Source organism: Lepidochelys kempii, chromosome 28 (genome assembly GCF_965140285.1).
Source record: "Lepidochelys kempii isolate rLepKem1 chromosome 28, rLepKem1.hap1, whole genome shotgun sequence".
Taxonomy (NCBI): domain Eukaryota; kingdom Metazoa; phylum Chordata; order Testudines; family Cheloniidae; genus Lepidochelys; species Lepidochelys kempii.
In genome coordinates this window covers 5959374-5974620 of record NC_136407.1, presented here as the reverse complement: position 1 = coordinate 5974620, position 15247 = coordinate 5959374, and the positions used below count along the sequence as shown (strand labels likewise).

The following is a 15247-nucleotide window of genomic DNA, read 5'->3' as shown; positions in this document are numbered from 1 at the left end:
ATGGAGATTCTACAACCTCCCTAGGCAATTTATTCCAGTGCTTAACCACTCTGACAGTTAGGAAGTTTTCCCTAATGTCCAACCTAAACTGCCCTTGCTGCAATTTAAGCCCATTGCTTCTTGTCCTGTCCTCAGAGGTTAAGAACAACAAATTTTCTCCCTCCTCCTGTAACAACCTTTTATGTACTTGAAATCTGTGATCACGTACCACCTCAGTCTTCTCTTCGCCAGACTAAACAAACCCAGTTTTTTCAATCTTTCCTCATAGGTCATGTTTTCTAGACCTTTAATCATTTTTGTTGCTCTTTTCTGGACTTCTCCAAGTTGTCCACATCTTTCCTAAAATGTGGCACCCAGAACTGGACACAGTACTCCAGTTGAGGCCTAATCCGCACGGATTAGAACGGAAGAATTACTTCTCATGTCTTGCTTACAGTACTCCTGCTAATACATCCCAGAATGATGTTTGCTTTTTTTTTACAACAGCATTACACTGTTGACTCTTATTTAGCTTGTGATCTACTGTGACCCCCAGATCCCTTTCCATTCTACTCCTTTCTAGGCAGGTATTTCCCATTTTATATGTATGCAGCTGATTGTTCCTTCCTAAAGTGAGTACTTTGCATTTGTCCTTACTGAATTTCATCCTTTTTACTTCAGACCATTTCTCCAGTTTGTCCAGATCATTGTGAAATTTAATCCTGTCCTCCAGAGAGCACTTGCAACCCCTCCCAGCTTGGTATTGTCCGCAAACTTTATAAGTGTAATTGAGAGACTCTGTTACGGGGAGGGTTTCACCATGTTTCACAGCATTACACCCTGGTGGGAGGGGGCTAGACCTGTACTGGAATAAGGTCACTCTGTGCTTCACAGTGTGGCAGAACCTAGAATGTCCATTAGCAGGGAAAAATCCTGGGGGGAATCGGCATGTGGAATGGACAAAAGCCCCGTCTGAATTCTCTCACATTACCCTTCTCACCCTGTCAGGCTACAGAGTAACGTCCACGTTTCGCTCCAGATCATCCCATCCTCCCAGGGGGAAGGAAATGGCTGCAATGGAGCTGGCTCAGGTAAGGGATTATGAGGGAGCTGGTGGTGGGTTCTGCTTGGAGGGAGAGGAGCAGTAAAAGCATAGGAGAGTGGGAGCTGGTAGAGGTGGTGGGAGGCAGGAAATATCTAGGGTGGAGAAAGGGAGGGGATAGGATTTGAGAAACCTGCTGAGACTTGTGTAATGTAGGGTGTGATCGATTGTCATCCGGGGTGCAGTTTGAGGGGCTTTTGGGAACCGCTGTGCTCTCTAACCTTCAACCTGGGCTGGCCCTTCTTACACTGCTTTGCTGAAGATTCAGCCAGCCTCTTGCGGCCCAGTTATCACCCAACACGATAGCAGGTGGTACCATGCATCCAACTAAGCTACCTGAGTGCTTTACCTAAGCCACTCAAGGACAGATAGAAGACAACAGCTGATTTCCCAGCTCCCCAGTTTTGTACCCATGCTGGAGTTTAAACCCAGAATTATACCTTCTTACACCGGACAGGGATCTGTACAATATAAACTCATGAATATAGTTTTCCTCCGCCTTGATGTGGGAAAGAGCTGCACAACAAGCTTGTGTTAACCAAGCTGGGACTTCCCCAGACACTTCACTGAAAATACACTGGTTAAGATAAAACATAAAACAAGTTTAACAACTACAGAAAGATAGATTTTAAGTGATTATATGTGATAGCAAACAGATTAATTTAGATTACTCAGAAAATAACTAAAAACTCAAACTAAGCCTAGCATACTAGATGGATAGAATTTGAATTAGCAATTTCTCACCCTGAGTGATGATACAAGGAGACCACCAAGTTTCCATAAACAAGCTAGAAATCCTTTTACCCTGGGAACAGAACTTCCCCTCAGTTCAGTCTTTGTTCCTGAGGTGTTTCCAGGAATTCTTCTGTGCGGGGAATGAGGCCAAGAGATTGTCACACCCCACCTTTTGTACCTGTTCCATATGGCAGGACTCCTTTGTTCCAAACTCAGTTCCCAGACCAGTTTGTGGAAAAATACAGGTACCAAAATGGAGTTCATTGTCATGTGGTCTGGTCACATGCCCTAGCATGCCCTGCTGAATCATAATATCCATGACTCATAGGCCGGCTGAAACATTCAGAGGAAGGCTAAGCTCTTCCATGGTCCATTGTCTTTGTTAATGAGCCATCAGCACGGTCTGGCTTCTTCATTGTTGTATCTGAAAGGTTAGTTGTGAATGTTACCCAGAGTAAGCACATTTGAAATATAGATATGTACTCAATATCCATAATGTCAGATACAAACATGATCCATGCACACAAATAGGATAATCATATTCAGCAAATCATAACTTTTCCAATGACACCACACATGATGCATCTTGAGCAAAATGCATCATAATTATGTCCTAATCATATTATAATCATATCACGATGCTAAATATGGGGTGTAATGTCCGATAGGGCCTAATTTCAAGGCACAGGAGTTGGGAATGGAACTTCCCCTCTCTGTGGAACAGGAAATAACCCTCCAGCCAGGGCTGGGAAAACTTCCCAGACTCCCTGTGCCAGAGCCTGAATCTACTGACACTTGATTAGTTACCACCACCCCCAATCTTTGTGGCAACTGCAAACTTTATCAGTGATGTTTTTATATTCTTTTCCAGATCATTGATAAGAATGTTAAATACTAGAGGGCCAAGAACCAATCCCTGCAGGAACCCCCTAGAAATAAATCCACTCGATCATGGTTCGCCATTTACAATCACAGTTTTTAATCTATTTAATGTATGCCGTGTGTATTTAGTGTCATTCTAGTTTTTTCGTCAAAATATTGTGCTGAACCAAGTCATATGGCTTACGGAAGTCTAGGTATATTATATCAATACTATTAGCTGCAACCAAACTTTTGATCTCATCTAATAAGGATATCCAGTTCGTATGATAGGATCTATTTTCTCTAAACCTTTGTTCATGGGTACTAATTATATTACCCTCTTTAAAGCTTTATTAATTAACTCCAGTATCAGCTGCTCCATTATGTTGCCGAGTATTGGTGTCAGACTGATACTCTTGTAATTAGCTGAATTATCTCTTTTCTACTTTTTAAATATTGGCACTGCATTGGCTTTATTCCAGCCTGATGCAATTTCCCTGGTGCTCCAAGTCCTAATTAAAATCAACATTAACAGTCTACCACACTCCACCACCAGGTCTTTTAAAACTCTTGGATACAAGTTATCTGGACCCGCTGATTTAAACATGTCTAACTTTAATAGCTGCTGTTTAATGTCCTCGTGAATTCTTGTTGGAATGGAAAGAGTGTCGTCGTCAATATCTTATGGTATGACTACATCATCTGGTTTTCTCCAAATCCAGGAGAGAAATATTTATTGAAGACTTTTACTTCTTCTGCATTATTTTTGATCATTCTGCCATTTCTGTCTAATAATTTACCACTACCATTGTTAGGATTAATTTTTTACTTAATATACTTTTAAACACAAAGGTTCTCTCTACTCTCTGATGCCTCCTGGCTGCTCTAACCAATGTGGGGTGGGACTCTGTTAACATGTGCCTCCCGGAGCTTCCATTTACCTGGTGCTGCTGTTCCCTGAATAGTGGGGCTGTGACTGGGCAGCAGGTACTAAGTGTGGGACTCTTGCTCTTTCAGGGGCCGGTGACTTTCGAGGAGGTGGCTGTGTATTTCACCAGGGAAGAGGGGGCTCTGCTGGACCCCACTCAGAGAGCCATCTATACAGATGTCATGCAGGAGAACTATGAGACAGTGGTCTTGCTGGGTAAGGAGTCCTGTCCCCTCGGTTATTAAAAGCTATGGTGTCTCCAAAGAACCTGAGTCATAATAACTTTTTACCTTCATTCGCCATACAAGTTTTGACAAGTGTCCTTGCCCCCCCTTTTTGCCTTATCTCGCACCCACTAGTATAATTTTTGGACATGTGCCTTTTTGGTGCCATCAGTCATTTTAAAATTTCATTTAATGTATCCTTATTGGCTTTATTAATAACGACATTAATAACTGTAGCTTTCATGCCTTTTCCTCACTTTAAGAGGAAAATATGCCTCCTGTAGAATTCTAAATTGAGTAAATAGGTGTATGGCTCATGCATGGCTTGTGTGACAGTCCGATGAGCTCTTCTTTTGATAGGAGAGCTCATAATTTTGCCATTCAGGACCCCATGGATGAAAGGAGAACAGAGTTGTGGGAGGGGAGGAGAAGTAGGGGAGTAGATAATTCTGGGGTGCCAGGACACGGGGAGGGTGTGTGCAGGATTAGAGATAAGAAGTAGAGGGGAAGGATGAAGTAGTGAGAAACAAGGAGGGAATACAAGAAGCTCCCAAAGTGCCGGGAGGTGATGACGGCTGAGAGTAATGAGAAGAAGGGGAGGGGGAGTGTGGAGGAAGGTCACCCAGAGCTGGGTGGGTCAGTGGGAGGGAGGAGAGGTTTGGGGATCTAGAGCTGTGGGGGATCCCAGACCTTTAACCCCGAATCCTACCCAGGCCTTGTTGCTTTAGAGCCTACACTCCAGTTTTATTTCTGTTCAGTTTCACTTCATTATACATTTTTCCCCAAATGTTGTTATTTTTATGCTTGACCTCCCTCTCCCATTCATTACCCCCTCCCAATCTCTATGCACAGCGACCCTGGCCATGGATCCTGGGTCCTTGCTGCATTCCTCCCTTCCGTAGCAGGGCCACTACCCAGGCACAAATGGGCACGTTGATGATGATGTGACAGGGTGGTGGTGTAGCCTGTACAATTTTTACACCTACATATTGGGGTACAACTTGCCCTTGTCCATGGCTACTCAAAGTTAATTGAGAAGATGGAATTTGGTGAAACATACAGAAGCTTGATTTAATACAGACAGTTATAATTGAAATCATAGGCAAGGATCAAGACACATAACGATTAGACTAAGATAAGTATAGTAAAGAGGGTCTTGCATTGTGCATACTTCCAAGTTATGGACACCATTGGAAACAAAGATCATGGGGCAAGGGAGACCATCAGAAGGGAGGCCCTGCTTCAGTTTACACTGTCTCGGGGACCTGACAAAATGAAAAAATGGTAACTAGAAGAGGTATTTTATCCAGTTCCTTATGGTAATAGGATGGCTATATCCCATATCTGCTCCTTTACTTTTATTACTATAATGTCAATAGCTGCCCCAACCCGTATGTGGCCTTTGGGAAGTCCATAATTAAGCATCAAGCATTAATACTCATGATTTACATCACTTATTTATCAATAATTCCAAGATATGAATGTGTCCAACTGCTGAGATACTGCATAGCAACCTAATTGCTAAAACCCACCCCAAACTTTCTTCTTTCAGAATTCTGTGGCATATTGCACCTGTTTGTGGTTACTCAGTAGTCTCTCAAAATGAGGGTGCAAAATGTCTGACCTGGGATTCTCTCTTTAGGCCTATTCAGGTAAATCCCAGACTTCAGCATAACTACTCCCACAAAGCCTCAACCTAATGTAAGGCCCTTGTTATAAATATAAAGGGAAGGGGTAACCACCTTTCTGTATACAGTGCTATAAAATCCCTCCTGGCCAGAGGCAACATCCTGTTACCTGTAAAGCATTAAGAAGCTCAGCTAACCTGGATGGCACCTGACCCAAAGGACCAATAAGGGGACAAGATACTTTCAAATCTGAAGGGGGGGGGGGGGGAAGGCTTTTGTTTGTGCTCTTTGTTTACATGGTTGTTCTCTCTTGTGACTGAGAGAGTCGAGACAGAAATACATCTTCTCCAACCCACCCTAATCCAAGTCTCCAATATTGCAACCAGTATAGGTAAGCCAGGCAAGGCAGATTTGTTTATCTTTTGTTTTAAGTGAATTTTCCCTGTGTTAAGAGGGAGGTTTATTCCTGTTTTCTATAACTTTAAGGTTTTGCCCAGAGCGGGATCCTCTGTGTTTTGAATCTGAATACCCTGTAAAGTATTTTCCATCCTGATTTTACAGAGGTGATTTTTACCTCTCTTTTTTTTAATAAAATCCCTCTTTTAAGAACCTGACTGATTTTTCCATTGCCCCAAGATCTGGGGGTTTGGGTCTTTGATGATTTTGTAACCAATTGGTTAAGATATTATTCTCAAGGCTCCCCAGGAAAGGGGGTGTGTAGGGCTTGGGGGGATATTTTGGGGGAAGACATCTCGAAGTGGGCTCTTTCCCTGTTCTTTGTTTAAAACGCTTGGTGGTGGCAGCATACTGTTCAAGGACAAGCCTGTTGCTTTCCTGGCTAAGGTATCTTCTACTTAACGCAATAATAAAGAATGTTTTCAAAGCCAAAAAATCCATTTATTGAAAAGAAAATTCAATTATTGAAAAGAAACACAACTACTTGGGAAGCAGAAAGGGAAAGTGGGTGGGCTGGGGAACGGTTCAATCACAGATTTGCGTATGTCCGGTTATCATACTCAGCCTTCCTGTCTGGAGTGCTGTGCAATGAATGGATGGTAAAATGCATGGTGATGGGGGTTGAGCGCAGTGGGTAAAGGTCGTAGTTTGCAGTTTGCAGGGCTGGGTGGTGAAGCTACAGATGTTGGAGGCAGTGGGTAGTGATAAGAACCTGCATGTTGGGGAAAGTGGGTTGGAGGTGACATGGGGGCACAAGGGAAAGCGTTTTGGGAGAAGGGCTGCAAGGGGGGCGGGGGCGGAAGTGCTCTGCCTACATTGGTATGAGCGCCAGTATCGAGTCCACTTAACGCTCCATAATGCTTAGCAGCCGCTCCGTGCTTTGGTGCCGGCGATCCGCATTTTGCTGGCACCCTCCTTTCCCTCTCCCCCGGCTCCTGCACTTTTTGATTTTTATTAAGGGACTGCTGCATTACTTCATGCAGCAAGTCCTCTTTGCTTCTATGTGGCTGCTTCCTAATTCTTTGGAGTCTTTTGGCCGGTGGTAACAAGAACGGCTGAGATCTCAAGGTTGCATCTGTAAAGTAAAAATGCAACACTTAACAGAGGCAGCATTGTTCACACCAGACAGAGCAATGATTCCCCCGTACTTAAAGACAAACACAGTCTACACAATAGCAGAATTTGCCCACCCAAAGCTAGCGCACGTAATCCACAGGAGCCCCAAAATGGTGAGTAAGCACAGAGCAAGGGGGACTGATTGTTTCACAGCCATACTGTCCTTTGGGTTTCTGTGCCTTGGGGAGAGGCAACAGCTGCAGGGAGCCCCTATACTGAACACTGTCCCCACATTTTTCACAGGAGTTTGTCCTGGAAGAAATCTTGTTGCTGAGGGTGACCTGGGAAGCAAGGCAGGGTCTTCTACTCCTATGTGGCTTCCTCCCTGGCCCGTATGCAGTTTGCCTGTGTGCAACAATGGTCCCCCCCCAACCCCCCATGGCATAGTGAACATGTTAGCCTTACTGGGACAGGGAGCACAGTAGCTCTGCCAAGGAACCTGTGCAAGCGGATTGCCCAGCCTCTGCATGAGAGTCTTGTCCCCCCTTCTCCCCATCTGCAGCAGCCACAAGCTGTCTTCCCTCCAGGCTCCTTGGATCTTTGAGCCTGTACCTCCAGAGGTTCCGTGGCCCACTTCTTGTTTCTTACATTCTCCTTTTCTGGAAGAATTAGAGGCTGTTGCTCCTGAATTTTAGTGTTTCATTCCCCAGCCTTCTCCACACACTGGGGGAGTTTAATTCTCCCTCCCATTACACCTGAGTCAGTAGATTTCCTCATTCCCCAAAATGTGCTTTTGCGATGTCACAGTTCCGGGGTAGCTAAGCCTTTGACCTGCCTCCATGGTCTGCTCAAGCAATGCCCTCTCGGGTATCAGGCCTCTACCCTGCCCCTCTCTATGGGTCGGGACCCACATGTGTCTCCGTTTTGACCAGGGTTTGAGGATTGCAGCTCATCATCCACTGTGTTCACTGGACTAGCCTCCTGGTCCTGTGCTTTGCTTTCTCTCCAAGGGTTGCGAGCAGTGTGTGTGAGAGATAGAGGTGGGAATTTTGGTGATACTTCTATGATGGCAATACGTACCTCAGTTTCCCTCTGTGATTGGTATTGCTATGATTAGAAAGAGCAGGAGAGATGAGGTGTTTTGTCATGTAGCTTTCATGGGGTGATATGAATGGGTCATTCAGGACTGGCTTGGGCCAACCTAGATCAGTGGAATACCCGTCAGAGACAAGGGAATAATTGTCACCTGTCCATGGGAGGATCTCAGCTTGGCTGAGTGAAGCATACCTGGACTTGTTATGTTTTTGGGAGTAGGAAGAACTGGGCTTGCTTACGCAGGGAGCTCTACCGGAGCAAAGACCAATGGACAGCACAGTGAAAGGAAAACAAACTGTTTTCTACAGCAGCATGGCTTAAGGGCATTGGCCAGTATGGACTATATCAGGGGTCTCAAACTCAAATGACCACGAGGGCCACATGAGGACTAGTACATTGGCCTAAGGGCTGCACCACTGAACACCCCCGCTGCCCCGGGCCTGCCCCCACTCCACCCCTTCTGTGAGGTCTGGCCCCGCCCCTGCCCTGCCTCTTCCCACCCCTTCCCTGCCCCCATTCCAACCCCTTTCCTGCTGGGAACGGGGAACCACGGCCAATGGGAGCTTCGGGGGAGGTACCTGGAGGGGCAGCCAGGGCAACACACAGACCCCTGTGCCCTCCCTCCCTCACATCCTGGTTGCTTCCTGGAGCAGTGTGGGGACAGGGCAGGGAGGCAGCCTTCCCTGCCCCAGGTGCATACCAGGCCGAAGCCACTCTATGTAAATGCTGGGGGGGGTGGGGGGAGCCACGAGGAGCTGGCAGGCCGCAGAAAATAACCCTGCGGGCCGCATGCAGCCCATGGGCCATGTATTTGAGACCCCTGGACTGTGTTGTCGTCTTTGCTTCTCTGTCCTAATCTAAGGACTTTCCAATGCTGTGTTTAACTTGACTAATAAACCCTGCTGTGTTTTAAAAGTCTTCCCAGTGTCACAGCAAAACCTTGCTCTGTGCATTGACTGAGGAACAGTCTCTGAAGAGGAGTGTCGTTCAGCTGGACCTGCTGGGCAGAGCTCACAGGTTGGAATAGGAGTGTTGAAGCCAGAGGCTCAGTCTCCGGTGTTGAAGCTCCATGGCCCATCCTTGTGGAAGAGTGGGACCCCAAGGGGCACTGCCCAAGGACTGTTTAAAAGCCAGGGCATTGCACAGATCCTATGGATCCATGACAGTGTGCCCGTGTGCCTTATGGGGAAAAGATATAAAACAAGAAAAGGATCTAAATGCCTATTGACAATCACCCCCTCATCAGTCCTCATGGGAATCCCTGATCGGTTCCAAAGTGTATTAAAACCTTCCTTAAAGGCTTTAATTTCCCTGGTTCTTGTCATGCAGACAGCAAGCAGCAAAAGACCAGATGTCCGAAGTGCAGACAATGCGATAGAGTCTGTTCCCCAGTGTTCCCTTCCCAGCTCTGACACCACAGAGCCATTTACCCTGTGTCCCCCTTCCAAACTCTGATGCCGCAGAGCCTTGCCTGTGTCTGTTCCCTGTTCCCTCCCTTACAAACATGATTCCAATTTCCCTTCCCCCTCCTGTTTGACCCCAGTTTATATAGTATTATTCTCAGCTATACTGTAACCAATCATTTTACTGAAATTTAACTAAGCAATCCTAACATACTGTAACATAATTCTCCAACCAATTATATCCCACTACCCTAATTAACTTACACCTAGCAAAATTAATTATACAGCAGAGAGAAACAATTAGAGAACCAGACAGATTAACAACAGAAAAGTGCGGGCCATAAAGAAATGAGGGTTTCACAACCAGAACCATTGATAAGTGATTTCTTGCCAGACAATGCTGTCAGACTAAGTTTTCTTTAACCATCTTCAGATCTGTTTCTTTATCTGGTGGCGATGGGCACTATCTGGACAGGCTCGTCTTCCTAACAGCCCAATACCAACTTATTTCAATGTGACTGGTTTGGGATGTGAGGATGTGACCAGTCGCTTCCCAGCTTATGGCTGCCCCTGCTGCTTAGACAAAAGCCTTAGCCTAAGAACAAGGCCTCGGACTGTCTCAGTGAGAGAAGGCCCATACACAGGCAGACTGTGCCCTGATCTACACTATGAGTTTAGGTTGAATTTAGCAGCGTTAGCTCGATTTAACCCTGCACCCGTCCACATGACAAAGCCATTTTTGTTGACTTAAAGGGCTCTTAAAATCGATTTCTGTAGTCCGCCCTGACAAGGGGGATTAGTGCTGAAATCAACATCGCCGGGTCAAATTTGGGGTAGTGTGGATGCAATTGGACAGTATTGGCCTCCGGGAGCTATACCAGAGTGCTCCATTGTGACCACTCTGGACAGCACTTTCAACTGAGATGCACTAGCCAGGTACAAAGGAAAAGCCCCGGGAACTTTTGAATTTCATTTCCTGTTTGGCTAGCATGGTGAGCTCATCAGCACAGGTGACCATGCAGTCCCAGAATCACAAAAGAGCTCCAGAATGGACCGAACAGGAGACACTGGATCTGATCGCTGTATGGGGAGATGAATCCGTGTTATCAGAACTCCTTTCCAAAAGATGAAATGACAAAATATTTGCAAAAATCTCCAAGGGCATGATGGACAGAGGCTACAACAGGGACCCGCAACAGTGCCATGTGAAAATTAAGGAGCTCAGGCAGGCCTACCAATAAACCAAAGACTCAAATGGCCACTCCTGGTCAGAGCCCTAGACATGCCACTTCTATGACGGGCTGCACGCAATTCTAGGGAGGGCCCCTACCACTACCCCACCCCTGTCCGTGGACACCTGGAAGGGGTGAGTGTCATGCAACAGGGATGAGGATTTTGGGGACAAGGAAGATGAGAAGGAGGAGGATAGCGCACAGCAGGCAAGAGGAGAAACCGTTCTCCCTGACAGCCAGGAACTGTTTATCACCCTGGAGCCAATACCCTCCAAACCCAGCTCCCAGACCAGGAAGCCTGGTGAGTGTACCTTTGTAAATATAATACATTGTTTAAAGGTAAGTGTGTTTAATGATTAATTCACCCTGAAGACTTGGGATGCATTCGCAGCCAGTATAGCTACTGGAAAAGTCTGTTAACATGTCTGGGGATGGAGTGGAAATCCTCCAGGGACATCTCCATGAAGCTGTCCTGGAGGTACTCCCAAAGCCTTTGCAAAAGGTTTCTGGGGAGGGCAGCCTTATTCCGTCCTCCATGGAAGGACACTTTACCATGCCAGGCCAGTAGCACATAGTCTGGAATCATTGCGTAAGAAAGCATGGCAGCATATGGTCCTGGTGTTTGCTGGCTTTCAAGCAACATCCGTTCTTTATCTCTCTATGTTATCCTCAGGAGAGTGATATCATTCATGGTCACCCTGTTGAAATAGGGGAATTTTATTGAGGGGATGTTCAGAGGTGGCTGTTCCTGCTGGGCTGTTTGCCTGTGGCTGAAAAGAAATCATCCCTGCTGTTACCCGCGGGGGGATCGTTCACTGTGAGCTGTTCGTGTTTGGCTGGCAGGGATCTTCCCTGATACTAGTCATGTGGTGGGGGAGGGGTGAATTGATCATCCCAGAGAATTGGGTGGGGTTAGATGGGTTTGTGCTACACCTTAACTCAACAAAAAGCAGCCCTTCCTTTTAACCTGAAAAAAGCAGCCCTTCCTTTTAAATGGCCAACTCAATGGGTGCTTGGAATGGGAAAGGAGGGTGCTGCCGTTTAAAACCATTCCCACATGTTATCAAGGTTGAAGAAACCAAAAGACTGTGGCTTTCCATGGCTGCCTGCAAGCCAAATTCTGTTCCTCAGCCCTGCGTGTGTGATCTCTCACACTAAACCGGAGGCAAAATGCGACTTTGTACCGAAAACACATGTGCTATGTCATATTAACAGCTTGGTTCACTATGAAAGAGTCTACCCATTATTCTCTAAAATGTCTTTTTAAATACTACTCTCCTTTTTTTCCTCGTGCAGTTGCAAATGTTTCAAAGGTCCCCCTGTCATCTCCATCCCAGAGGCTAACGCAGATAAGAAGGCAAAAAAAATGCACTTGCGATGAAATGTTCTCTGAGCTCATGCAGTCCTCCCACACTGAAAGAGCTCAGCAGAATGTATGGAGGCAAACAATATCAGAGTCCAGGAAAGCAGAAAATGAACACGAGGACAGGAGGGACGAGCGAGATGAGAGGGGGCGGGAGCGAGATGAGAGGGGGCGGGATGCAATGCTGAGGCTACTGGGGGATCAAACTGATATGCTCCAGCATCTGGTGGAGTTGCAGGAGGCAGCAGGAGCACAGACCACCCCTGCAGCCCTTGTATAACCACCCACCCTCCTCCCCAAGTTCCATAGCCTCCTCAGCCACATGCCCAAGAACGCGGGGGGTGGGGGGCCTCTGGGCACCCAACCACTCCACCCCAGAGGATTGCCCAAGCAACAGAAGGCTGGCATTCAATAAGTTTTGAAGTGCAGTGTGGCCTTGTCCTTCTCTCCTCCCCTCATCCACCACCTCACCCAGTGCTTCTCTCCTCCCACACCCCTCCGGGGCTACCTTGTTATCCCCCTATTTGTTTGATGAATTAATAAAGAATGCATGATTTTGAAACAACAATGACTTTATTGCCTCTGCAAACGGTGATCAAATGTGGGAGGGTGGTTGGCTTACAGGGAAGTAGAGTGAACCAAGGGGGCGGGTTTTCATCAAGGAGAAAAAAACAGAAGTGTCACACTGTAGCCTGGCCAGTTATGAAACTGGTTTTCAAAGTTTCTCTGATACATAGCGTGCCCTGCTGTCTGTCTGTGCATAATCAGCGACCAAGCGATTTGCCTCAACCTCCCACCCCGCCATAAACGTCTCCCCCTTACTCTCACAGATACTGTGGAGCACACAGCAAGCAGCAATAACAATGGGAATATTGTTTTTGCTGTGGTCTAACCGAGTCCGTAAACTTTGCCAGCACGCTTTTAAACGTCCAAAGGCACATCCTACCACCATTCTGCACTTGCTTAGCCTATAGTTGAACAGCTCCTTGTTACTGTCCAGGGTGCCTGTGTATGGCTTCATGAGCCATGGCATTAAGGGATAGCCTGGGTCCCCAAGGATAACATCCCCAACAGTTATTTTCTGGTCTGGGAAGTAAGTCCCTTCTTGCAGCTGTTCAAGCAGACCAGTGTCCCTGAAGATGCCAGCTTCATGTACCTTTCCCGGCCATCCCATGCTGACATTGGTGAATTGTCCCTTGTGATCCACCAGTGCTTGCAGAACCATTGAAAAGTACCCCATGCAGTTTATGCACTGGCTGCCAAGGTGGTTCGGTCCCAAGATAGAGAGATGCGTTCTGTTTATCGCTCCACCACAGTTAGGGTATCCCATTGCAGCAGAGCCATCCACTATGACCTGCACATTTCCCAGAGTCACTACCCTTGATAGCAGCAGCTTAGTGATTGAGTTGGCTACTTGAATCACAGCAGCCCCCACAGTAAATTTGCCCACTCCAAATTGATTCCCGACTGACTGGTAGCTGTCGGGCGTTGCAAGCTTCCACAGGGCTATTGCCACTCACTTGTGAACTGTGAGGCTGCTCTCATCTTGGTATTCTTGCGCTTCAGGGCAGGGGACAGCAAATCACAAAGTTCCATGAAAGTGCCCTTACGCATGTGAATGTTTCGCAGCCACTGGGAATCATCCCAGACTTGCAACACTATGCGGTCCCAGCAGTCTGTGCTTGTTTCCTGGGCCCAGAATCAGCGCTCAATTCCATGAGCCTGCCCTATTGCCACCAGGATGTCCAAATTGCCGGTGCCCTTGCTTTGAGAGAAGTCTGTGTCCATGTCCTCATCACTCTCGTCACCGCACTGCCGTCTCCTCGCCTGCTTTTGCAGGTTCTAGTTCTGCACCTACTGCAGGATAATGCGTGAGGTGTTTACAATGCTCATAACTGGTGTGGTAATCTCAGCGGGTTCCATGCTTTCCATGGTATGGCGTCTGCAGGAGAGCAGAGTTGCAGCGGAAGCGGTGGCTGACTACGTATGCCACGAGAATAGATATTTATAGATAACGACAAGTGGACCTGCTAGGTGGATTCAGGAGAGCCGAGTTGCAGCAGAAGTGGTGGAGGACGACGGTTAGCAACGTGCACATTTCCCAAGGAAGAACACGCGTACCTAGGATTCCATGACAGACAACATGGAGAAATTCGCTATTGAGACAATAGCAGCAGTGCAGAGTTGCAGCAGAAGCGGTGTATGATGACGGTTAGCCATACTACTGCACCGTCTGCTGCCAGCAGCACCCAGGACACAACAGCAGCAGTGTCGCTGAGCTGAGCGGGCTACATGCTTGCCGTGGTGTGGCATCTGCACGGAAAAAAGGTGTGAAACACTTGTCTGCCATTGCTTTCACAGAGGGAGGGGTGACTGATGACATGTACCCAAAACCACCCGCTACAATGTTTTTGCCCTATCAGGCATTGGGAGCTTAACCCAGAATTCCAATGGGCAGCGGAGACTGCGGGAACTGTGGGATAGCTACCCACAGTGCACCGCTCTGTAAGTTGATGCTAGCCACGGTAGTGAGGGCGCACTTTGCTGACTTAATGCACTTAGTGTGGACGTACGCAATCGACTGTATAAAATAGATTTCTAAAAATCTACTTCTATAATATTGACCTATTTTCATGGTGTAGACATACCCTGTGATTTTCCTTCTTTGTTTTTATACCCCTTTAACTAGCTAAGTGATAAAACTACCCCTAAGTTCTTAAAGTATAGGCTTTACAGGCAGGCCTGAATATCTATGTTCTAACACTGGGTTCTGCCCCTTCGCCCATTCTATGTCTGTTTTGTCCATTTAGATTGTAAATACTTCAGGGCGTGGGCTATCTACTGTTCTGTTTGTAATTTGCCTAGTACAATGGGGATCCACTGTTAGTTGGTCCTTAGGCGCTAAGGTAATGAATATTGTAATAATAACTATCCTGCCACTTTGAGCCAAGGAAGCTGGCCTTGGGATGTTACTGCTTAAAAATGAGCTGGGCTTAAAACCATGGAATATTCCTTGTGACAAGTATCCCACAAATTCCACTGACCTCCCTTGTTTTCTTTTTCTTTAGCAGGGTTTCCAATTTGCAAACCTGATGTGATCTCACAGCTGGAACGAGGGGAAGAGCCGTGGGTCCCAGATCTCCAGGGCTCTGAGAAAAAAGTGCTCCCGAGAACTCCCTGCACAG

At 46.8% G+C, this 15247-nt stretch overlaps 2 protein-coding genes across 3 annotated transcripts in view; one reads left to right on the top strand and one right to left on the bottom strand.

The window, feature by feature from the left end:
* LOC140904213 (uncharacterized) overlaps positions 1–15247 on the bottom strand; it is an 83746-nt gene that overhangs the window by 27062 nt on the left and 41437 nt on the right. The gene's annotated exons all lie outside the window — the stretch shown is intronic.
* Positions 1–15247, top strand: part of LOC140904200 (uncharacterized) — a 35995-nt gene that overhangs the window by 8450 nt on the left and 12298 nt on the right. Inside the window, exons 2-4 of one of the 2 annotated variants that reach the window (XM_073326573.2) lie at positions 988–1070; positions 3695–3821; positions 15134–15247. In XM_073326573.2, the coding sequence (XP_073182674.2) occupies positions 1047–1070; positions 3695–3821; positions 15134–15247 (265 nt within the window). In that variant the 5' untranslated portion in view covers positions 988–1046. Of the gene's footprint in view, positions 1–987; positions 1071–3694; positions 3822–15130 lie in introns of both variants that reach the window. The other variant, XM_073326572.2, reaches the window with a different exon arrangement.